The sequence below is a fragment of the Wyeomyia smithii genome, chromosome 1 (genome assembly GCF_029784165.1).
Source record: "Wyeomyia smithii strain HCP4-BCI-WySm-NY-G18 chromosome 1, ASM2978416v1, whole genome shotgun sequence".
In the NCBI taxonomy this organism is placed as follows: domain Eukaryota; kingdom Metazoa; phylum Arthropoda; class Insecta; order Diptera; family Culicidae; genus Wyeomyia; species Wyeomyia smithii.
Genome location: NC_073694.1, coordinates 145,279,099 through 145,303,790, shown reverse-complemented (window position 1 = coordinate 145,303,790; position 24,692 = coordinate 145,279,099). Strand labels below are relative to the sequence as shown.

Genomic DNA, 24,692 nt, shown 5'->3' with positions numbered 1-24,692 from the left:
AAAAAGTTCCTATTTGTGATTAGAATACATGAATCATCAAACTCAGCTTCTTGAATGCCCGTACCTGCGCATGGGAAAGCACCCGCAGTTTTTCTTTTCCAGTGCTCGAAATGCTCTCATTTACCTTGAGAAGCATCATCGTGTCGCTTCAGATATATGTGCCGAATATTGCTACCCGCCATTCATCCTCCATCAATCCGTTACTGGGATGAAATGATGTGCTCTCAGAAAGAAATGGCTTGACTTTACCATGATACGACACGCGGGTATTCCGGTGCCCGCTCGGTTCAATAAACGTCTTATATAAGCGTTATACTTTCTGGCGAAAGGGTTTATCCCCGAACAACCTGATGGGGAGTATACTGAAAGTGTTGCAATCGCGCTCCGTTCATTGGCAGCCGGTTGCAACACTCGGCTATAGAGTAAAATCGACAAAAAAGTGGGCGAAAATGGATTATGATCTTCATCCTTCTTTTATTACATTTTATAACATTTTATCCAATAATAATAATAATAGTCGTAAAAGTAATGGTGAGTCAGCCGAACTGATTGCAGCTGGAACGAATACCGCCTGGGATCGGAGCATCGGAGGGTGACAAAAATAGTGTCACGAACGGGCAGCCGGCCGAAATATAAGGCACCCGCAGAAGGGGAGGAAAATCAATAGTTTCCCGAGCAGATAGCAACACCAGCTGGCGATAATAAAGCGAAATCATAAACGTATATATTTCAATATGTGATGGGGTGGTCTGTGGGGCTGGTATCTTCCGAATAATCCGCAGGGCTGGTGGCGGTGGGGTCGAATATTAAATTGACTATGCATCGGAAAAGTGAATATCACATTGGTACCATTTTTTCTTCTTTCGATTGTGAAAATTGTGTATTGGCACACTTGACTTTGCAGTTTGACGAATGCTTTAGCCGAATCACCGGGTAATTTCTCTCGAAGCGCGTACGTACCCTGACTCGGTAGATGGGTTATTGGGAAAATAGAATGACCTTGACAACTGCTTCTGTCTCACCGTACCCACAATTTTATACACATAAATGCAGTTATAAAATTGCATTGCAATTCCATTTATGTTTCATGTACGTGCTTACATAGCACAGCTCTGCTAGCGTTAAAAAGAAATTCGAGGACACCGATATTGTATCACACGGAACAACCCTACACAGCAACCAAGCAGCGTGGTCATGTGGGACAGTCAATTTGTTTGTTCGTCAACTCCTACCACCGAAAAATGGCCACTCCAAGCGCCAAACGTCGCCCGTCTGCTCAGAGGTCGAATAATCGTTAACTTTGATTTGATAGCGTAATGTGAAATCATCAAATCAAATGTTAACTTTCTATTTCCCCACAGTGTTCGCATTCTTTTGTCATGTCTGTTCGATATCAGCATCGAGCGTGGCTACGTAATACAGCGGGACATATGGTACGACTAATTCCCCAGCCAACTTCCTTCGACGCATACCATCAAACACCTTGGGAGAGCGATGGAGAGCGAGCGCTTCTTGACACAAATCTCCAAACCTTCGCAACATTTTTATCTTCCCTGTTCTTGCGAAGCACGGAAACTAAGCTGAAATAATTCAGCAAATAATAATAATAATAATGATGGATGATGGATTTTTGCGGATTCTCCGTTTAATGATCTGGAAAAGGCAGAACATTGGAAAACACATTCGTGCGTGCGCCAGGGCAACATTAGTGGGAGCATTTTTCGGCCCAACACTTGTCCTGAATGTTTCGAAAAGGAAGCAGAGGAAAAATGCAATCCCTTGGCCAGACATATTTACGACGTGTTTGCGGTACATTGCCAGTAAGGATTCCATTCATTCCTCTCAGTTGTTGAAATTTCTCGTCATTTCCGGGTTCGGATCAACGAAATGGTACAAAAGCAACACCCAAGCGGCGAGGGCTGATATACAAGATTGAGCCGATCGCCAACGAAAAAAGCCTCAATGACGGAACCGACATCGAATCGGGAGGGGAAAAGGAGCACCGGAAGAGCCAGCAAAAGCCCCTAAATTTTCGGAGGTGGGTTGAGTTATTCGGAGGATGAGCATCTTTGGACTATCTATTCGAAGCCGGGCTGTGTGTTGGCGGTATTGATGATTCTGTTCATCCATTGGAAATTGATTCATGTGTGGAAATTGGATTTTTGCAGTAGATTGAACCTACACAGCGGGTGAGATGAACAGTGTATCAGATCGTATTGTGGATCCATCCGTACCATCCAACTCCCCTCTGACCCTACCATCCGGCCACATCGCTTGCATCATTTCGGTGGCGGTGGGTGAATCTCTGATGCTGAAGGTTCCATTCAGAGACGCTTTGTTGGATCTAAACGAACTTTGATTTTGATTGGTGAAATCTTAATTTTATTCGAAGGATCAGGAAATTACTTGGATTACGCTCGTTCGTCATGTTTTGCGTACCGGTGCGTGGAGTTCGGTTCCTGCTCGGATAGGACCTGGAAACTGTTGAACCGCAGTGAAGGTATGTGGTTCCTGCTTTGTAATGCGCGGTTTTTTCAGACGGCTCGTTAAATAAGATAGACAACCAATTGAAATCCAATTGATCAGATTTAGTGATGCGTGAGTATAGAGAAAGGAATACATTTTCGAGGCAAACCAAAAAAAGACCTAACCAAAAAATTTATTCGAACATTTTTGATTTGAATGAAATTTTGTACACATGCTCGTTCTATTTTCATAGTAAACTGAGATATTTTCTACTGGAGAATTTTAACCTATCCCAAGAACTAAGGCTTCACTGATAATTTCCATATTGCTTGAAGTCCTTGTACTGTGCGCTGGTGCGAGCAATTCTTGAGGCCGCTTCTATTTTTTGAAATCCAATATTAATTATTAGTTGTCAGTGTCACCCGTTGGGACAGGAAAGCGATTATTCTTGAAAGAAAATGAGATCCGGTTTCTGAGAAACCTCAATAACGGACAACCTCAAATAGCCAAATTCCATCCAAAAGAAATATTTCCTAAACTGAGATGATTCTTGAAACCAGAATCCGACCTCACATGCTACTTTAAAGGGTTATATACCTTTTTGCTCAAAAAAGAGCAAGGTTAGATATTTTTTAAAGCGTCTAGCACCTTTTGTATTGCTAAATAGTAGCAATTTGCTGATTACAGTTATTGAACAACAACAACAAGTTTGTTCATTAGAAACACCAATTATTTGGGGAGTAATGGTCTTTTCCCCGGAGCGCTTTTTTGGCAGAGGTTTGCGGTGTTCACGATAGCGACGCAGCAGATCAACTGAAATCAAAAAACTTATATTATTTCATTAGAAGTGATATCTGTACGATCGTTTCTATAAGTATTCTATTTTCAGTGCAAACGGGAATGTTTTTCCCGGAAAAAAAACATGTTTTGAGCGCTGAAAATTTTATTTTATTTTTTGACAAAGTCAAACTTCGTGTATCAAAAATCGATCGTTCAACGAGCGAGGAACTCAATAGCGAACATTTAATTGCTCAGATCTTTATGAAAATTTGTTAAAATGTTCTCAGGATAAGATAATGCAATAAAAAAATTTCGATTTTTTGAAAACTAAAAAGGTAGGGTAGGGAACATATTCTAAGCAGCTTGAAATTGTCGATATTGATCAAAAAGCAGGAGTTTGAGGCCTGTTTTCTGCGACAGATTAAAATAGGCGCTACTGATTAAGCCGTTCCTCACCCTATATAACCCCGCAATTTTTTTTTCGTTTCTGCCACTCGCAGAAAAATATTTCACCACGGTTGAGCAAAACAAGAGTGCTGAATCACTCTACTAAGAATACACAGCAGTACGCCGCAGAGCACACTGCTGCGATAAATTCAATAGCATTTGAATAGCAAACATGCGTGATTTATTTTCTGTATCAAGATACAAAGCAAACAACGCAATCCACTTTCCTACCTAGGTTGCTCCCTTCATTTGGTATATGTTAAAGAGATAAACAGTAAACGCACTGCAGTGAGCTCTGTTGTGTAGTTATTGTGCGAAATATCCTTTCGTGCGAGAAAGCTCACATCAGTCTAATGAAAAGCCTGGCAGAATTATGGAATAGACTCCAGATGCTAATTGGATATTCAAGATGGCGACATCAGGTTATAAGAAAACAACCTAAAGGTTGGAATAGGAAAAAATGCGACACTTTTTTTTGGGTGTAACTCTGGGTAAAAAATGCAACGCCTGGGTAAAAATTAATGAAATTTTGGGTAGTAATAGTTTAAAGTGTTGCAAAATTTTACCGCGATCTGGCAAGTTGTTTCCAAGATGCATTCGAAACAAGAAGAGCTACGCCAGCAAATCTTGGGCGCGGTGACCGATAATCCTGGTCAGTCACACAGATGGATCGGCAAAAGGCCGTCCACTATTTCACCGTGTTCCGCGTTGTGAAGATGTTCCGGGAGACGAAGACCATCGAGCGGTGCGCTGGAAGCGGCCGAAAACCGAAAACGAAATACCCAGAGAAGGCGCGGAATATAAGATAAATCTTTCCACTCGAGAAGTGGCTATTAGAGTGGGGAGTCGTTGTATGGAAAAAAAAACAAAACTTGATAGCAGAAAGCCAGAACCAAGTTTTTTTTGTTCTATTTAGGCCTCCAAACAATCCTAAATTTATTGGAAGACGATTGGCTTTCTCTCCGCTTGGCTTATTGAATTTCAAATTTATATGGAGATTTGTATGGAGCCAACTTTTTTGCATTTTCCATTCTAAAGGTTTCATGACTTTAAATGGTAGGTTTTTTGATACCTAACAACTTGGCCGAAGACACTGAAGAGCTAGGGTGTCCCAAAACATATTAGAGCTGTTCAAAGTTGATTGGTAAACGGCTGGGCAGTGCGTACCAGCAGTACACCCGTACTAGTTGGCATAAAATAGACCCCAGTGTGGTCCAAAGCATAATGCCCAGCAACTCCTATCCCTACCTCCACGTGGTACCGACTGGGATACGAGCAACCAAGGGAAGATCGGTGAACCGGTGGGAACTTGGTCGTATGCTGACAGGGAAGAGGGAGCTGCTCTCCTAGGAGGGCAGCTTGTCCGAGCGTCTGTTCCCCATGTTAGGGGCGGCTCAAACAGCGTCTGATCCGGAGCGGACGGCTGAATTATGAAATGCGGCGTCTCGCCAGCTACACCGAAGACGGCAGCCCCGTCGCGAGACTAGGCATCGCAGCCCTAGTAAGGCAGCATGCCGAAACATTAAAATACTACGAACAATCAAGAATTGAATACGGACCGGAACAATTGGCAACGACCTAGGCGACGAAATAAGGACGACGATTGGAAGCTCGGTATGGAACTGTAGATATCTGAACGTCCCGGGTGGCGACCGGATTCTGCTAAATCAGCTAGAACCCTACCACTTCGACATCGTTGCGCTCCAGGAGCTTTGCCGGAAAGGAGAGAAGCTACGGAGGATTTGTGGCCGCAGGGCACAGTACTACCAGAGCGGCGGCACAACCAATGAGCTGGGTACCGGCTTTATAGTGCTGGGCAGGATGCAGAGTCGTGTTATCAAGTGGCAGGCGATCAGCGACAGGTTGTGTTTGTTGAGAATAAAAGGCCGGTTCTACAACCACACTATCCTCAATGTGCACTGCCCTCACGAAGGGAGACTCGATGTAGAGGAAGAAGAGTTCTACGCACAGCTAGAGAAACTCTACGATAGCTGCTCGCGTAGAGACATCAAGATCGCCATCGGGGACATGAACGCGCAGATCGGTAGGGAAGAAATGTACAAGCCGGTGATCGGCCAACATAGCCTGCACACCGTGACGAACGACAACGGCCAGAGATACGTCAACTTCGCAGCTTCCCGAGGACTGGCAGTCCGAAGTACCTTCTTCCCCCGTAAGGACATCCACAAAACTACCTGGAGATCACCTGACCAACGTATAGCAAATCAAATTGGCCATGTTCTCATCGACGGCCGGTTCTACTCAGACATTACAAACGTACGTACCCATCGCGGTGCGGATATTGGCTCGGACCACTACCTAGTTGCGGTATCATTGCGCTCAAAACTGTCGACCGTATACCACGCGCGACATCGCCGACCCCCGCGGAGTGGAAGCAGGCAGAATCGGCTGGTATGACGGGGAGTGCGCGGCAGCGGTGAATGAGAAGAACCGGACCTGGGCGATATACATGGGCAGGTCAACGAGAGAGAACTAGGCCAATTACAAACGGGCACGGAACGAGATGACCACGATTCTCAGACGAAAGAAGCGCCAGCAAGAGAATCGTGAGCATGAGGAGCTGGAGCAGCTATACCGTGCCAGTGAAACGCGGAAATGCATCAATCTTCATCAATCTTTCAGAATCTAGCAGTTCTTTAAACTTGGGTTCGGCTTTGAAGATATTGAAACAAGCCTGCATTTTGAACGTTTCCAGTTCAGTGTCTTCTAGGAACATCTGGCCTCTTACGGTCTCCTCTAGTCCCACTACAATTAAAGCGAATAACAAAATAGCCAACACATTTGTTATCCTAGTGGCTGATTGTTGCAAACCAAGTAGTTGAACCTACGATAATGATCTTCCAGAATTCCCCCTTTTGCTGGTCGGTTTCCTTGAAGCCAAAAACGACAAACCTGTTTATTTTCTTCTTCAGAAAAGCCACAAAAATGAATTGTGAATTGTCATAAAAAATCTTTGTTTTGTTTACTCCCCAACATACGCAAAATGCTTATATGGAAATAGCTAAAAATGAGGTATTCAATTAAAATATGACATTTTACCCACCTATTGGTAGCGTACAAAGGGTTTTAGAACGATCTATTTCTTGTTCCAAAAAGTGACAAAAAAAGACCAAAACGTATACCAGTTTCAAATTTCTTCAGTATAGATCTGGTATAAAACAAAATTTACACCACCGGTGCAGCAGTGAATTTGAGTTTGTTCCAAAAAATAGAACAAAACAACGATTTGGACCACCGCTGAAGATGCCCTTAGCAGCAGCAGTAACAGTGCAGTGGATACAGCAGCAGTATCAGCATCGATAGCAGCGGATAGCGGTCACAGCTGTGGTATGGCATCAAATAGCGCAGCGTATCTCAGCATCGATAGCAGGGCCAGCTGCTGCAGTGGAGCATTTTAATGAAATGCTGTCTCTGAACGACGTGAACACTAGTTAATGCTTCCAATGAAAAGAACGATCTGGAAAGCTGGTGTTTAAAATACTTGAGTCGTCTAGTTTTGAGTATCAAGCTTGTCAGTGTTTATTTTCCCCCAAGGAATACTTTATTCGCACTGCTAGTGAGAACGCAAAGATGTGATCGGCATCTTATCAAACATTAAATTAAACAACAAATTGTCCTTTTCAGGATTAAATAAAAACCTAATTAAAGAGTTGATATTTTCTCTAAAATCAATTCACTATTTTAAGAAATTTGGAACAGATATATATTTGGCTTGACGTTGAAGCGCAAAATTCGACTGATCTGATGCAGATGCAGGGCAGCGGATACCAATGGCAACGGAAGCGTCCACTGCTGTGGCAACGGGGATAGAGCAGCGGTTGCAGTTGATCTCAACATCAATATTAGCAAGGCCAGCTGATACAGTGGGGCATTTTAATGAAATGCTGTCTCTGAGCGATAGCGGGCACACTAGTAAATGCATCCAATGAAAAGAACGTTTTGGATACCTAGCGAAATTCTGAGCAGATTTGGCTATTCATCTCCGTGTCTCAGAACGTACTGAATTATCTTTTCCTTCAGTCATGAGCACAACATCCGGAAAGCTTTCATTATCAGCTTAAAAATTAATTTTTCGTATAATAAAAATTCAAAAATTGTCTAGTCCAAATCATGACAAGCAACTTACTATATTAATGAAAATGGTCAATTCTTGTTGAAACGCAAAATTCAATTGATCTGATTGGTCGTTGATATTATTGCTTTCCAAACACAGTCGACAGAAAAATAGACCTTGCAATTTGAATGTGCTGTTTGTCAGTATAAGAGTAAGGATGGGAAATATCGTCTGAAATGGCTATCGATAGTTATCAATGATTTCCTACCACTATCGATACGTATCGATAGGTTTTTCATCCCTATGTAAGAGCCTGTTTCAGTCGAAGCTGCTCATAATAGTTCTAGACAGCGACAACAGCAGTCCTCCCTTAGCAACAGCAGCAGTAGTGCAGTGGATACCAGGCAGCGTTTAGCTGCCAAAACATTGGCATGGCTATGGATAGCGTAGCAGTTGCAGCGGGTATCAGCATCGATAGCAGCTGATGCCGTGAGGCACTTTAGTAAAATGCAATCTCTGCGCGATAACGGGCGTAGATACATTCAATGAAAAGTTGACTCATTTCGACAACACATGAGCCGTCTAGTTTTGAGTGTTAAATCAGCTTTTCACTGTTTATTTCATCTCAAGGAATACTTTATTCGCACTGTCAGTGATTACGCCAAGATGTGATCGGTATCTTTTCCGATATTGAATTGAACAACAAATTAAAAAATGACTGACACGACTGCTATCGATGGTGATATCCGTTGCCGCAGCTATGGTCGCTATTCTATTATTCGCCATTGGTATCCGCTGCCCTGCATCAGCTGGCCCTGCTATCGATGCTGAGACGCACTGCGCTATTCGTTGCCATACCACAGCTGTAACCGCTATCCGCTGCTATCGATGCTGATACTGCTGCTGTATCCACCGCACTGCTACTGCTGCTGCTGAAGGGAGGTCGCAGTCTAGAATTCTAATGAGCGGCTTCTGGTGAAACAGGCTCTTATATAGGACAAAATGCGAAATTCAAATGGCAAGGTCTATGATTCTGTCGACCGTGCTTGGGAAGCAATCATATAAAGACCAATCAGAGGCCGAATTTTCGTTTTGACAAGGCTTGACTTTTCTCAATAGTACAATCGTTTGAATAATAAAATTACAATTATCTGCATTTGGAAATATTCTTAGAAGATTTTCCAATCTGTTGCTAAAAGAACGAAGGAAATCCATCGAATACTAACCAATTTATTAGCATTTGAAATTGGACATATTTTCCACTTTTTTCGGTTTTAGATTTTCATTTCACATCCCTATGTAGCCGAACTTCCTGAGAGAAGTATTTTACTTCAAAACGCGTTTGAAGTTCCAAAATGCTATAAATCTTAAGAATCGCAATAATAAAGCCCCTATTATTTTTTTCACCTTCTGTCAGCTATCCATGCGCTGTAAAGTTGTCCTTCCTGGGCCTGCGCCTAGCCTCTTTCGCGATATCAGACATGCGGTGCTCAGCGACTTTGAGCGGTTGGCGTCCGATCCCACGCAAAACTCAAACTTGTCACTCATATTTAAGTACTTTTGAGGATAACTCACAGTGAAAAAGTACATAAAAACTCAAACAAAGAACGTACACAACGAGAACGGCTGATCGACTAAACAACAGGAAATTGCGAGCCTATACACGCGCTATAACGGTCGAAACTTGATGCAGCGACCTCCTTACTTCAAATTTGAAACACGATAATGATCATAGGTAACTTCTGCTAGTTTACAAAGCCTCGAAATAAAACGAAAAATGAGCATCGCCATAAAAACGAGAAATGTTTTTTTGGAGCAAAAAATTTGTTCAGTAAAAATTGATTTATACGAATTTTGAGTTTGGATCAGTACTTGGGCGATGTAGATTTTGATTCTAGCTTTCAGCATTATTTGGACCAATAAAAAAATGACAAGACAAAAAAGAGTTTAGATCAGTACTTGGGCGATGTAGATTTTGATTCTAGCTTTCAGCATTATTTGGACCAATAAAAAAATGACAAGACAAAATTTCTTTTGGTGGATATTACCCCTTAAATTAAAGTTCACAGTTGTTGCAAAGAGCTGAAGAACCAAAAAGCCGCTGGAAACGGTTTACCGGCCGAACTTTTCAAAGCCGGAATCGAGTGGCTGTGTAGTGCAATCCACCAGATTAACCTAAGGATATGGTCAAGATTATCTTAAAGGTATGGTCTGGTTGGAAGGACTCATATGTCTTATCTACAAGAAGGGGCATTGACTCGACTGTAGTAATTATCGAGGCATAACTTTCCTCAATTCCGCTTATAAAATTCTCTCCCGTATCCTGTTCCAGCGACTGTTCATTGACTTGATTGACTTCCAGCGTCTGTTCATTGACTTGAAGGCGGCGTACAATACAGTGAAACGCAGCGAGCTGTGGCGAATCATGCTTGAACATGGATTTCCAACAAAACTAATTAAACTGTTACGTGCAACGCTTGACGGTTTCACATCATGCGTCAGGACAGCGGGCGAATTTTCGGACGCGTTCGTGACTTTAGATGGTCTGGAGCATGGTGACGGGCTCTCGAACTTGCTGTTCAACAAAGCTTAATAAGGTGCAATACAAAGGGCAGATCGGCAGAAGAGCGGGACCATCATCACGAAGTCTCATATGCTTCTAGGCTTCGCGGACGACATTGATATAATTGGTGTTAACCGTAGAGCAGTTGAGGAGACCTTTACGGCCCTCATAAGGAAAGCTGCGAGAATTGGATTCACCATAAACACTGCCGAAACGAAGTACATGGTGGCTGGCAGAGAGCTCTGATCCTCCCGGTGGCGCCCTTCGGATATGAATCGTGGACGTGGAAGGAGGCTGATCGACGGACGCTTGGGGTCTGCGAGCGTAGAATCCTGCGATCATTCCTCGATGGCAAACTGTAAAATGGGGTTTGGAGCAGGCACTTAAATCACGAGCTGTACGAAAAGTATACAAACACGCCGATATTGTTAAGCTGATGAAACACGGCAGGTTACAGTGGGCTGGCTACGTAGCACGGATGGTGGATGAGCGACCAACAAAGATAATATTTGGCAGAGAACCGGATAGAGGCCGACGACTTCGAGGCAGACCTTTTTTTTTCCTGTGTTGACTCATCACTGCGACCAGAGATTAGATCTGTTGTGATATTGCCTAGGTGTTCTCTGTACTCCGCACCTCATATTACTGGCGGTGGCACTATTGAAGAAGATTCGAATACACGACCACCCGCTTACCAAGGCAGACTCTGTAACCTTGCGGCTACGAGCTCCCAGAGGCAGACCTCGCACGCGCTGGGTGTGTGCTGTCGTTGAAGATGCCAGAGCAGCGGTGTAAGGGTAGACTAGATAGGAGCAGCCCATGATCGAGTTTTGTGGAGGCGTAGACTAGATAGGAGCAGCCCAAGATCGAGTTTTGTGGAGGCGTATTCTGGATTCGGCTTGGGATCTCAATGAACTGTCGCCTTAAAAGTAAGTAAGTTGTTGAGAGGAGAGAAAATTGCTTTCTCTCTAAGAGCAAAACAAAGCCTGTTTCTAGTGAAAAGCTACCACCGCATCAACATAGGTATTTTAGTAAGCAGAGTGATAGGGGTGATGAGGTGGTGCAAACAAATTTGACACACTATTCTGCATACAAAATTGATCAGCGTTGTTTCTATCGACGATTATTGACTGTTTAGCTATTAGATCTTTAGGAACAACCAAAACAGGTGCAGCATGCAGCGACTCTCAGATTTGCGTGTAATTTTTTTAGAGAAGCACTTCAAAACGTCCAATCCGCTTTGGTCGATTTTTTGATCGATCGTTTTTTCTTAACCACCATGACTTGATAGGATAATGATAATTTTATAGTGAAGGGTCTAATATATCTCAAAAAAAGCTGTTGAAGCTGAATTGTTATTGAAGAAAGAGTTTCTAAATATCAGTTTTCTAACTTAACAAATATTACCTCCGGAACTTTTAAGCCACCAACAAGAGTTGATATTGAATCCTGAAAAAAGTTGGGAACTCAGCAGCTCAGCATATTTCTCTTTTAATGTAGAATAAAAGAGATTTAAAAAACATTAACCAATATTTCATCGCACTTCCTGCTAACTGGCGCTGCTCACAATATATTTTTTGCGGATGAAATAGTGTTCACTTTGGAGCCTTTCTTTCAAAAGCAAAATTATTCGACATATGGAGTATGTTTTCGTTATATTCCAGTAATAAAAGAGGAGTGGACGATTTTCAGAATGCTTCAATAGTGAGGGTGTTAAGAGAAATATCCTCTTGACAGGAAATTACCTCTGTCATTCAGTGCCAGGGGTGTGAAAACCTACAAAGATTACTACTTACACGTCATCACAAGCCAGCAAATTATGTGGAGAAGAAAGTTTCCACCCTTAACAAGCTTCAGTGCCGGTACTTCGATTGTTCTGAGGTGGTGAAAAGAAAATGTTCCATGTTTTATCAGCATTTCTGAAAGGCCCGCTTCGTCTCCTGTTTCAAATCCATTGGATTTCGGCATTTGAAGAGACATGCTGAGAAAGTAAAACATGCGACTTTGAACATTTTCAAGACGAATTTCCGATCTACGTGCGATTCATGATAATTTCGCGAAATATTTGCGGGTAATTAAATACAGAGGCGAAACAATCGAACTGAGCTCATTCCATTGTACCTTCAACATTTAGCAAAGCAAAGTGAGCAGCAAGGCATCGGTGCTTCTTTCCGATTCGAAACTCGACCTTCTGTTTATTTGTACACGGACTTCGCAGTCAACTGGTTAGTGTACAGGACAATTGCGCTGCCGAGACTCGAACCTACGATGAATGGTTTGTTAAACCAGAATCGTACCTCGAGACCATCTGGGAGATACATTTTAGCATGATAATTAAAAATAGTCATGGAAGAAATTTTTGTGTGCTTTATTTGTATTATATAAATAACGGGATGATTTCATAGAGATAACTTATTTGGTTTTGCAAAATCTAGCAGAATATTTGGTTTTAGAAGAGGAAGAACCATTATATTTTAACATAAGTAATAACTTGACTAACACTTCTTCGCTTCTTCGACAGAATGCGACTGAAATTCTTATCTATTGTCAGAATTTCAATCGCATGAAAAGCATGAATCGCATGAAAGAAATTCAACAAAATCTATTGTCGTCATCTTTTAAAATAATTTTAGTAACTGAAAGTAGCTGGGACGAAAGCGTAAGAAGGGAAGAAGTATTTGGAAACAATTATAATGTATTCCGGCACGATCGGAATTTGTCTACCAGTCAAAAAAAGTCAGGCGGTGGAGTCCTCATTGCCATTAGTGTAGACTTTACTTCTGAAGAAATAATATCCGACAAATTTAAAGAATTTGAACACGTATGGGCCAAAGCATTTATTGCTGGCGAAGAACATATCTTCTGTTCCGTGTACTTTCCACCGGAACATGCTCATAAACATTCGTATGAATTATTTTTCAAAACTCTAGAATCTATTATGTCTAACATGAAACCAGAAGTAAAACTGCATGTCTATGGCGACTTCAACCAGCGTAATGCAGACTTTATTGTAGACATTGAAAATGAATCTTTCTTACTCCCAGTCGTAGGCGAAAACGAAACACTGCAGTATCTTTTTGGCAAATCCACAGAACTCGGTCTATATCAAATCAATCATGTCAAAAACAAACAAAATGCTTATTTAGGCCTATTATTCACAAACTGCACTGAAGACTTCTGTGTAGATGCATCATTGACTCCCATCTGGAAAAATGAAGCATTCCACACAGCAATTGAATATTCAATAGTAATGAATAACACTTCGTACCCTAGCGACTGCGAGTACGATGTACCGGAATACCACAAAACTGACTTCAAACAAGTCAAACGTAGACTTCGCATAATAAATTGGCGTAGTATAATTTGTAAAGAAGGAAATGTCAACGAAGAAGTAACAAAATTTTATGAAATAATTTATCAAATTATATCAGAAAATGTACCTCTAAAAAAAGAAGACGAACGAACACCAACAAATATCCAGTGTGGTTTAATCCACAATTGAAGAACCTAAAAAATAGAAAACAAAAAGCACATAAAATATACAAAAAAGACAACAATAGCGAAAATCTTCAAAACTACCAAGAAATTTGCTGTCAACTTGACGCAGCCATTAAAATTGCACATGATGAACATAATCGTAAAACCGAACATCAAAACAAGTCTTGCCCTAAGAACTTCTTTAATTACGTAAAAACCAAACTAAAAAGTAACAACTTTCCATCACGAATGCATCTTGACAGTAATGTAGGACAAACTAGTAATGAAATATGTAGTCTTTTTGCCACTTTTTTTCAAGAAATTTACACCACATATGAAGAAACAGATCGCGAACGCGAATGCTTCTCGTATTTTCTGAATTTTCGAATTCTTTATCTGTCAATCAAATATCTGAATTCGAAATTCAAAACGCACTTAAAAATTTAGACGCTACGAAAGGTCCTGGACCTGACAGAATAGCTCCAATTTTTCTCAAAAACTTGGCAGAAGAACTATCTACACCCTTACAACACCTTTTTAACATGTCCCTGAAGAATGGAATTTTCCCAAAACTCTGGAAAACTTCATATTTAGTGCCAATTTTCAAATCTGGCGCTAAATCTGACATTCGTAATTATCGTGGAATTGCCATTATTTCATGCATTCCAAAATTATTTTAATCAATAATTAATGAAAAAATCTTTCAACAAGTAAAACACCAAATTACAACTCAACAGCACGGCCTTTGTAGAAGGCCGATCAACTACCACAAATCTTTTGGAATTAATAACTTTCACTCTGTAATGTACTGTAATGGACAACGGTAACCACGTAGAAGCTCTTTATACGGACTTTAGCAAGGCATTTGACAGAATCGACATACCACTATTGCTCTTCAAGCTCGAAAAATACGGTACTGAAACAAAATTTTTGGAATGCAGTCATACTTAACAAAACGAACACAAATAGTCCGCTTTCAAAATTCCTTTTCAAACCCAATGGAAGTAACTTCTGGGGTTTCTCAAGGTTCCCACCTGGGCCCTCTTCTTTTTATATTATACGTAAATGACATTTCCTTTCTTCTTAAGTCAATACATGTGCTTGTATATGCTGATGACATGAAGCTCTTTATAGAAATAACCAATGCAGAAGACTTCGAAATATTCCAGAATGAAATTAATGTATTCTACACTTGGTGCAACAAAAGCCTATTACAACTCAACATTAAAAAATGTAATTCAATAGCGTTTAGCAGAAAAACAGTAACACCACCTACAAACATTTTCTTAGGAAACCAACCAGTAGAAAAATGCAAAATCGTAAGGGACCTAGGCGTAATCTTAGACTCCAAACTTACATTAATAGAACATTATAATTCAATTATCAACAAAGCAAATAGTATGGGGACTTTTATATATTACATACGTCCGACCAATTCTGGAATACTGTAGCATTGTATGGAATCCCTATATTGCCACACATGAAGAACGCATTGAATCTGTCCAAAAACAATTTCTTTTGTACGCGCTTCGTAAGCTAAATTGGACATCATTTCCCTTACCATCATATGAAGCACGCTGCATGCTTATAGACATACAAGCACTTAAAGAACGCCGCGATCTTTCAATGCTTTATTTTATCAATGACATTATTTCTCAACGCGTGCAATCTACTCATTTATTATCACAACTAAAATTTTTATGCACCCAGTCGTCTATTAAGAAATCGTAAAATATTTTCGGAAAATTCTCACAGAACAAACAACTCAAAAAATGGCCCAATAAATCGCATGATGCGTCACTATAATCAGCACTGCGAAAATATCGACATCACCATGGGCAGAAATCAAATAAAAAAAAGACTAACTACTGGAAATAATGTATAGAATACCCTGCAGTTATCGGAATTGGCACTAAACAAGATTAAAAGAGTACTAACAGTAACATTTTCATAAATCAGATTATTAAACCTTAATAATATCAATAACACATGATTTTCAGAGCAGGCAAGAATCATCACTTTTTAGAATTTATTTGACATTCATATGAAGCTCACGACAACTATCAGAAATGACTTTAGATATATTATCAACTAGTAGTACAACTTGGTTCAGGTTGTTGACCGATTTGTCGCACAATAGTCGTAACACAGTGGAAGTTTACGACAATTGAAACCATCTTCGGCTGCGGCTCTGGCAGATAAATACACGTAGATAAGTACACGTAAATTGCCACCGACAAATATTGCCAGCAGCTGATTGGCAATTTTCCAGAATTTACAATATCAAACTTAGATGTCAGTGGAAGCATAGACAAGACAACTTTTTGGCAAACATTTAGGTCATCCGATTGTGTAACTTTACGTTTTGTGCACAATGGAGTGCACATACAAATTCGTTCTAGTTTCTACTTTTGTTTCTGCTTTTTTGGTTTTCCACTGTTATCATCTACTACAGTTAACGACAATAATACAAGAATCTATATATTCGTTTGAACAAAGTTCAGTTTCTGCTCGCAAGTAGATTTATTTATTTAATTACTCAACTAAAGAGAAACCAGCGTGCCCAAAATATTCCACTAACCTTCAACTGTGTTTCAATACTATTCATTACCAGTGTATTTGTTTGTACCAATCTCCACACCACAACTCAACTTTTTAAACTGGCCAATCCTGCCTTAAACGAAAATTCTTTTTTACTTGACTAACGCTTTTTTAACTGATGAAAATAGGCAATCAGCGCTGAATGAATTTTTCCACACCATTGATAATCGAGGATTATTTCAATTACTGCATGAGCGATTTTTTCCGGTGAGTGTAACCAACCACTAATGGCTCGTTTATTTAAACATTCCTATTGAATATCAATCTGTTGTAACGTTCAATCAAACAAGTTAAATATAATTACCGACATTGAATCCAAAAGCTTTCCCCTGAACTGAACCCCCCTTTGTGAGTGTAATCGTGATGCTAGTAAAATCAGTCGAAAATCCCAAGGTACAAGTAATTTATATAATTGAACCAATCCCAACATGCCCCAGTATCCAATCTCAGTTCCTGCTTCTTGCTAACGAGAAAAAAAGGATGGACCGAAAAAGCTGATGGAGATAATAAATTGATTTCGTTTTTCCCTACTCGAAGTCGCAACAAAATTCATCCATCCAATCTCTTTTTTTTCTCCACAGTGAGAAACAATGGCCTCCTAGAAGTAGATTGGTCAGCAATACCGCCATTCTAATGATATTCAAATATGTATCAGCAATAATCTGATATTGATCAGCGTAGCCAAATATAAGTGGGAACCTTCCTATCTTTTGTACCCTGCAATTCCCAATTCCCCCCTATGCAGCATCATTTGTCACACAAATTCTCATCCCCCGTCAGGCGGTTATTGATTGTCTTGTCCGTGTTACCTTCTCTTTCCCTGGGCCGTCAATCAAAATGAACTATGACCCTGGTTTTGGGCCCAAGCTCTCCGAGGATCGATCTATTTAGTGTATTTGCATTTATCACAAGCCCTCCTCCTGCTCCTCCTCACGGTAGCTTTGAGTTGACTCTGTTGAGTGACCTACTTTTTTTTCTTCCTCTCATATTTCTCGCTTCAGTATCGACGACGACGGTGGAAGCTGTGCTCGGTCGGACGGCAACGCTTCCTTGTGACATTACACCGGACGAGGCAAACGATCGTGTCTACATGGTGCTGTGGTTCCGAGAGAGTGCCGGAAAGCCTCTGTACAGGTGAGTGACAAAATGGTGAAGAAATGAAAGCAAGCCGGCAAAAGTCGCCGAACGTTATATTTTAGTAAATTTTAAATAGGTAAATATCGGTTTAGTCATTTAGAAGTGATCAATAAGTAACAAAAATGAACAGTTAGGTGACATGTTTCTCAACACCAGTTTGAACCACAAACCGGTTGTTTTGATCCTGTTGCAAGGCAGTTGCATAGTTTTGGATATAAATGTTTCATTAGTAGTAAATACGTGTCTGTCTATCTATACGTGTGAAAAACTTCATTTTAATAAAAATGTTCGTCAATTATTTGGAATGACTCTCTGAAAATTGATTCTTAAGTACCACGTTAAATTCCGGTATGACCGACCCAAAGCCACCAACTGGTGCTAACACAGGTGCGTACAACTCTTTCTCACTTCCTAACAGGATAAAGCTATCAATGGTTGATAAAATGCCCGAACTCTCATCGATTGGGCTGCTGCACTACTTTCGACCACACAGAATTTATTATTTGCATTCATGTTCCGGGATTTATTCGGTTTATGCTTTCCTGCGAACCGTGCGCACTCTGGCAGGATTAACTACTTATGCACTTTGTTCGCTGTCAAACAAACAGTATGCGAATTGGCCGGCCCGGTCGAGAAACTGTCGTGGAAGCGGATTAATGGTACGGGGGTTGGTGCTCAAACAAACTTTCCGCGGTCGCTGTACTTGTCAGAAAATATTGAAATGGAAAGGGAGGAAGTATAGATCCGCACTGTATAAATCTCGTTATTTTAAATGCAGTCCGAGGCTCGCCAGTCTTGCATATGATTCACACTGTACGATAGGCAATTTTATCCCATTATTTTCGGTCAATCCAGTGCGGATTACGCTTCGAGTTGTGGATCGAAATTACAGTTTAAAGTTTTACGGGTTTTAATTCATATGGCACAGGTTCTCCGGTACGAAATCCGTTCGCTAATACCAACCGGAGTAAAAGATCGGCTGGTTTTGACTGATTTACCATACAACCATATTTAAGAATTTAATGTTAGGTTAGTTTTGTTTGAGTTACTTTCTCTCAACGAAGTTATAAAATCCATAATGAAATTAAAAGTTGCATGCTACACGCTCTGTTTTGCTTGAAATGTAAAATTCGCCTCTTTAAATTTTTATTTCACCATCATTAAATTTTGACAAAAGATTTCAAAAAACTTCAGATTCAAATTATTGCTAGGTCAAATTAAGAAACTCTTCGTTGAATAAACACTGGAAGTCTACTGTATTAGCATAATACAACACTTTTCACGTTTTGTGCCGTGCTGGAGTACAAAATAAATTGCTGTGATCGGGAACTTTCACGTGGTTGTTAAAAATTCCATATCTATCAACCTATTTCAACTAAGCAATATCCCAAAACGTCACGACGGAATAAATCCCTGTACTACTCACATGCTTTTGGAGTGCTATTGGCTTTTAATTCGCGCATAAAATAGGACTAAACAAAATAAGAAAGCATTTATTTTCAAAATCTGGCGCTCGAGACTTTTCAAAAAAAAGTAGGAGGTTGTATCCAAGACACGACCGCATAAATGACGTAGAACTACGTACACTATTAACAAATGCATTGAGTGTTTCATTACCCTAGTAACACAACTGTTTTTAACAAAGTTTTATAGCGCTTTTTGGGCTGTATTGAGCGCTATAAAACTTTGATAAAACCAGTTTTTTTACTTGGGTAATGAGTTATAATGTCTACTAATGAAGGGTTGTGAATTTCGTGAACCGGATTCAGCAGTTAGCAGATCGTGCCGAGTTAAAGCACACACAAACAAATCATACCTTATCATAGATACACACACATCATACCATATCATTATATCATACACACATCATACCATATCATACACACATACACACATACACACATGATACCATATCATACACACACAGCAAGCAAGCGACCAATCGTTATTTTTATTTTAACAAGGCTTGACAATTTTCAATAGTGCAATAGTTCGTAGATTCAAACAACATTTTTCTGCATTTGGGCAGATGCGTGTATAATTTTCACATCGATTGCTGCAAGAATGAAGAAAATCGGTTGAAAACCAACCGACCCATAAGCATTTGAAAAGGGACAAATTTCGTCCCAGTTTTTCAGTTTGCATCCCTATGTGGTATGCTAAAGTAAAACGTAGTTCTACGTCATAAAAGGCATTTTGCTGTTCAAAATCGGTTGCTGATCGCAACCTTTGTGCTGCTCCAACAGTGGGGGAGTTAAGATACAACATGCACTGTGGAAGCTATTTCACCTTCTGTAAATTAGACGGCCGCGACAGATGTAACTGCTAGAATACGCACAGAATGCTTGCTCGCGTTGTCAAAAATTATTAACTTTCAATGACTTGTTTATTTGCCCTGAAAAAAGGCATTTTGCCGTTCAAAATTGAATTTGGTGATGACGATCTTCATGCTACCCTAACAGTGGGGGAATAATGGCAGTCTGGCGAGGCACGCTGAGAAGAACCGCGCTGCTGACGTGGTGACCAACCACAGGGCTAGTGCTGCTGCTAAGGAAGGACGACTGCTGTAGACAACTTGTCGCTGTCCAGAACTATTATGAGCGGCTTCGGCTGAAACAGGCTCTTATATAGGCCAAATAGCATGTTTCCAATTGCAAGGTATATGATTCTGTCGACCGTGCTTGGGAAGCAATCATATAACGACCAATCAGAGGACGTAATTTTCGTTTAAACAAGGCTTGACAATTATCAATAGTACAATAGTTTGCATAATCAATCAACAATTTTCTACATTTGGGTGGATGCGTGTATAATTTTCCAAACAATTGCTGCAAAAATGAAGGAAATCGGTTGAAAACAAACCGATTTATAAGCATTTAATAGTTTTCTTATTTACATCCCTATGTGGTAGGCTAAAGGAAAACGTAGTTCTACGTCAAAAAAAATCTTCAACTACTTGTTTAGTTGCCTTGCGAAGAGTAGTTTGCTTTTCCAAACAGAGTATGCTGATAGCAACGGCCGTCCTGTGCCGATAGTGGAGAATAAAACCACTCTGACAACACACAAACACTGAAAAGAACCGCGCTGCTTTCAAGACATGTGATCAACCGAACAAATGATTTGTTTAAGCCGAAAGCAAATTCGGAAAGCCAGCTGATACTGGCGCAACACATTACTGCTATTGCTGCAATCCGCTACGCTACGGCTAACTAGGTGTACTATTCTGTCGACCTTTTTAGGAAAAGCCAGCAAGCGACCAACCAGAGGACGTAATCTCCGTTTCAAAAAGGCTTGACAATTTTTAATAGTACAATAGTTCACGTAATCAAACAACATTTTTCTGCATTTGGGCGAACACGTGTGTAATTTAACAATCGATTGTTGCAAGCATGAAGGAAATCGGTTGGAAACGTTACTTATAAGCATTTGAAAAGGGGCAAATTTCGTTCCCGTTTCGTTATCAAATTTTCAATTTACCCCCCTATGTGCAAGGTATAAAACGTAGTTCCACGTCAAAACTATTACGACACACTTCATATTACATAAACAATTTGCGACTTTATATTCACGTGTATCCGTATTAGATGGTTTTTCACAGAAACCGGAAGCCGCCATCTTCAATTTCAAAACGGAACCTGAAGTCAGGTTTCAAACTCTGAAAATCATCTTTATTTTGAAAAAAAAAAACCATATTACGTGCTATTTGGTCATTTTTGGCTGTTTTCCAGAACTCGTCAATTACCTTCTGTAAATTCAAAATGGCGTCAGGGATCAATTTTCGGTTTTCGGATATCATCCCGGTTTTGAAAATTTTAAATTAGGCCGATACAAATTTCATTTTCATTTTATGTCACTCCCCCCCTTCAAAAATCTTGAAAATTGGAAGGGGAAGAAAAAAATCCATGCCGTTTTGTTAATATTATTGACTTTTCGACAGCGTATATGCTTAATTTGGCAACAAACAAGTCCAGTGACAGTAAAAGTGTCGTCAAAAGGCAAGCCAAATGATTAATGATGATAATAGTGTAATATTTTTCAACACACTTTTGCATGCAAGTTACAAACGTCGTAACTTGCACTCAATTTTTTATAAAAGCTTATCCTTTTTTTTCTTCTCAATGTTATTTATTTTTTGCCATACCCTAAGCTAACTTTGATAACCGTGGACATAAAAACTATTCAAAATTTGTATCAGCCTTAGTTCTGATTGGTAAAAATCTGTGCTCAGGAAAAAAACTCTACATGAAGGACTTCGTGCCAACTCGACCAGAAGGCGCAGTGAAGGGGGACGCCCTCATACTCAAGACGGACGGAGTTAAATACTATGAAGTATTGAAGAAAATGAAGAACGAAACCCCACGCCAGGCGAATGTGCGGAGCATTCGTCGATCTCGCCATGCCACAGTGGTCTAAACTCGAAAAATCGTGATCATTTTAGATTTGACTGTGAAATATTGATTTTATGTATCCAGTGTCTTCAGCAAGTTTATTCCATAAAACAGGACCTTTCTTCTGGGCAAAAAGCCTCGTTTCGACGGGTTATGCGCGAGTACGAATACGAGTCTTACGTGTGAGGCCTATAGGATCGTAATGGCCAAGACCAAAAGCGTGTCGGCGCCTGCAGAGCGATGACCAGTGTTGCTAAAACGTGAGTCCCTCTATGACTCTTTCCACACCACGTGTCAAATCATTCGACTCTCAAACCCGACGTTCCAGTATCTCACAGACACAGACTGGGAATGGTCGGCCAACCTCTGTGAGCAACGACAGTCGTAGCGAGATTGCGGAGAAGGCAAGGGTTACGAATGAGGAACTCATCATAATTGCCAACTCCTTAAAGGTGAGTAAAGCACCGGGACAAGATGATAACCAGAACCTGGCAATCAATACACGGGTTGTTGAGGGTAGTCATGTCGATATGCCTGCAGGACTACCTCTTCCCTGAGAGGTAGAAGTGACAGAAGGCCGATTAGCTTTCTAGCTCGGGGACCCAACGGCATAAAGACCCATCTCGCTGCTGGACATTGATGGCTTAAGAGGACTGTTCTCAACAGACAGGTGAAGTACACGGAGGGTGTGAACGGTTTTGCGTATTCAATAGCGCCAGCTGTGACCTAATAGCGCCTGCGCTCAGAAACATGTATATACCGGTGTCGTTGTACAAGATTCTGGAAAACTACTTCCAGAAACGAGTACACGTTTACAATGGAGAAGAGAGTCAGAAGTGTTTATCCTGGGCTTGGTGTTTTGGAATTTCATGTATGATGGGGTATTGAAACTCAAGTTCTCTGTAGGAGTTGCGATCTTCGCCTCCGCGGACAACATAACGCTAGGGGTCAACGTTGTCGAAAAGCTCAGCGGTGTATGGCAGTGAAACAAAATTTTCTGCGTTGTTTCGTCCATACTTAGGTATGGTGCGCCAGTGTAACCCAAAGCTCTAGGCACTAACAGGTATTGTGGTAATTTGGAAAGTACCTCTAGGCTCAGGTAGGATTGCGAGTGCGTATCGTATAGTGTCATACGATGAAATCTGCGTCTTGTCCGGCATGATGTCTATGTACATCGCTATCAAGGAGGACAGTGAATGGTCAAACCAACATAACACAATGTACTAGAAGGTGTCTCAATGGCAGCGGGGATGGCCCAACGCCCCGAAAGATACACGGAAGAGACTGGTGAGCATGTTTTTTCGTATGCCCTCGTTTTGTACGTGATGAGTGATAATGGTAGTGAGCGGGCCAGGTACTGCTATGAAGTCCGGAGAATGTGCAATTTTACAGTATCCCTGCTGTCTTTTCTTCTGACCAGAGGAATATTGGTCCTTTCTAGGAAATCATAATTTTAAATGTTGGCACATGGTTCGAAGTTGCGAAATGACTCCTTCCTATAGTAAAACAGATCAGAGGAATGGATAGCTTTGATTGTGTTAAATAAACTGACTAAGATCGAGTGAGTTACATGCTTACTTTCATGACTACAGTACTCCTAGTGGTCCAATACTAATAGTGGATTATACTAATAGTAAACTAGTTAGAACTCATAGTAATTGGTATTTATCTAAGCTCAATGAAAGTCTCTCATTTATTGGTGATCTAGTAACGGGGACAACTGAAAATAGGGAATTTTTTCTACTGCTGTCAAAAAAGTTGCATAAAGCAAAACTGATTTATTTTTATGAACATACGAGAAAATAAATTACCATTTGTGATAAGTCCGTTACCGGCCTCCCGACGAAGTTTTCTCATGAAGCCGGAACAAGAGCGTTGTACGGCCTGCACGTCGACTTTTCGAGAGCATCGCTTGGTTCTACCATTCAACTGTTTGCAGATCGTTGATGTCCAGTTATTTTTGCACCAGAGGAATTTGAAATACCAAAGAAATCTTCGATACTGCGGAATCGTTGTGCAGGTCATAGCGAAATGTACAATGCGCCCTCGGAATGCTTTTTGTTCCGACACCATTTTGAACAGCAAATACTGGTATAAAGAGGAGAGAGAGAGAGTACATATACGTATTCTCATTCCTCTCGGAGTGTGTTTGTTGTGGAGTGAAATACCTTCAAAAAATCCAATTTTTTAGTTGTCACCCGTTAGATAGGGTAAATGACCCAATAGTGGAGGAGCTAAGCACGAGTTATGCATGTTTGGCCCTTTTTTGGCTAAGATAAACGAGTCTAGCTGGTACTTTTCATTATTTTCTGTTGAAATGGGCTCTACTTGATAGTTTTGCACCTTAAAATTGACTTTAAACACGTTTTGAGGCTTGAAATTAACAAAAATATGCTGCACGCTTTTGCTCCAATAGTTGCGAATGCGTGTTCCTATAGTTGCGGTATATAAAACATTCGTGTTTGCTTGGTTAAATGAAGGTTTTTAACTCGCTTGAAGTGGTTTTTAATTGTTTTAGTATTTATCATGTTGTTTTTAATCGGTTGACTAGTAGGTTGGCAAGTGAATACAAAAATGCACGAAGTTAACCAAGAGACAGATTATGCACCAACTTGATCAGATTTTGTCAGAATTCAGTGAGAGTTTGTGGGTATGTAGGTTTTAATAAACTAAACAATTTTGCATGCTTTTTATAAAATTTCTGAGCAGTCACAAAAATTTTAGAACTACTTATTTTATACTATCCGACGTTTCGTCA

At 40.5% G+C, this 24,692-nt stretch overlaps 1 protein-coding gene across 3 annotated transcripts in view; it reads left to right on the top strand.

The window, feature by feature from the left end:
* The window catches only part of LOC129718023 (uncharacterized), a 717,449-nt gene that overhangs the window by 408,437 nt on the left and 284,320 nt on the right, over positions 1 to 24,692 (top strand). For all 3 annotated transcript variants that reach the window (XM_055668402.1, XM_055668399.1, XM_055668401.1), the window contains exon 3: positions 17,411 to 17,543. In XM_055668402.1, the coding sequence (XP_055524377.1) occupies positions 17,411 to 17,543 (133 nt within the window). The remainder of the gene's footprint in view (positions 1 to 17,410; positions 17,544 to 24,692) is intronic.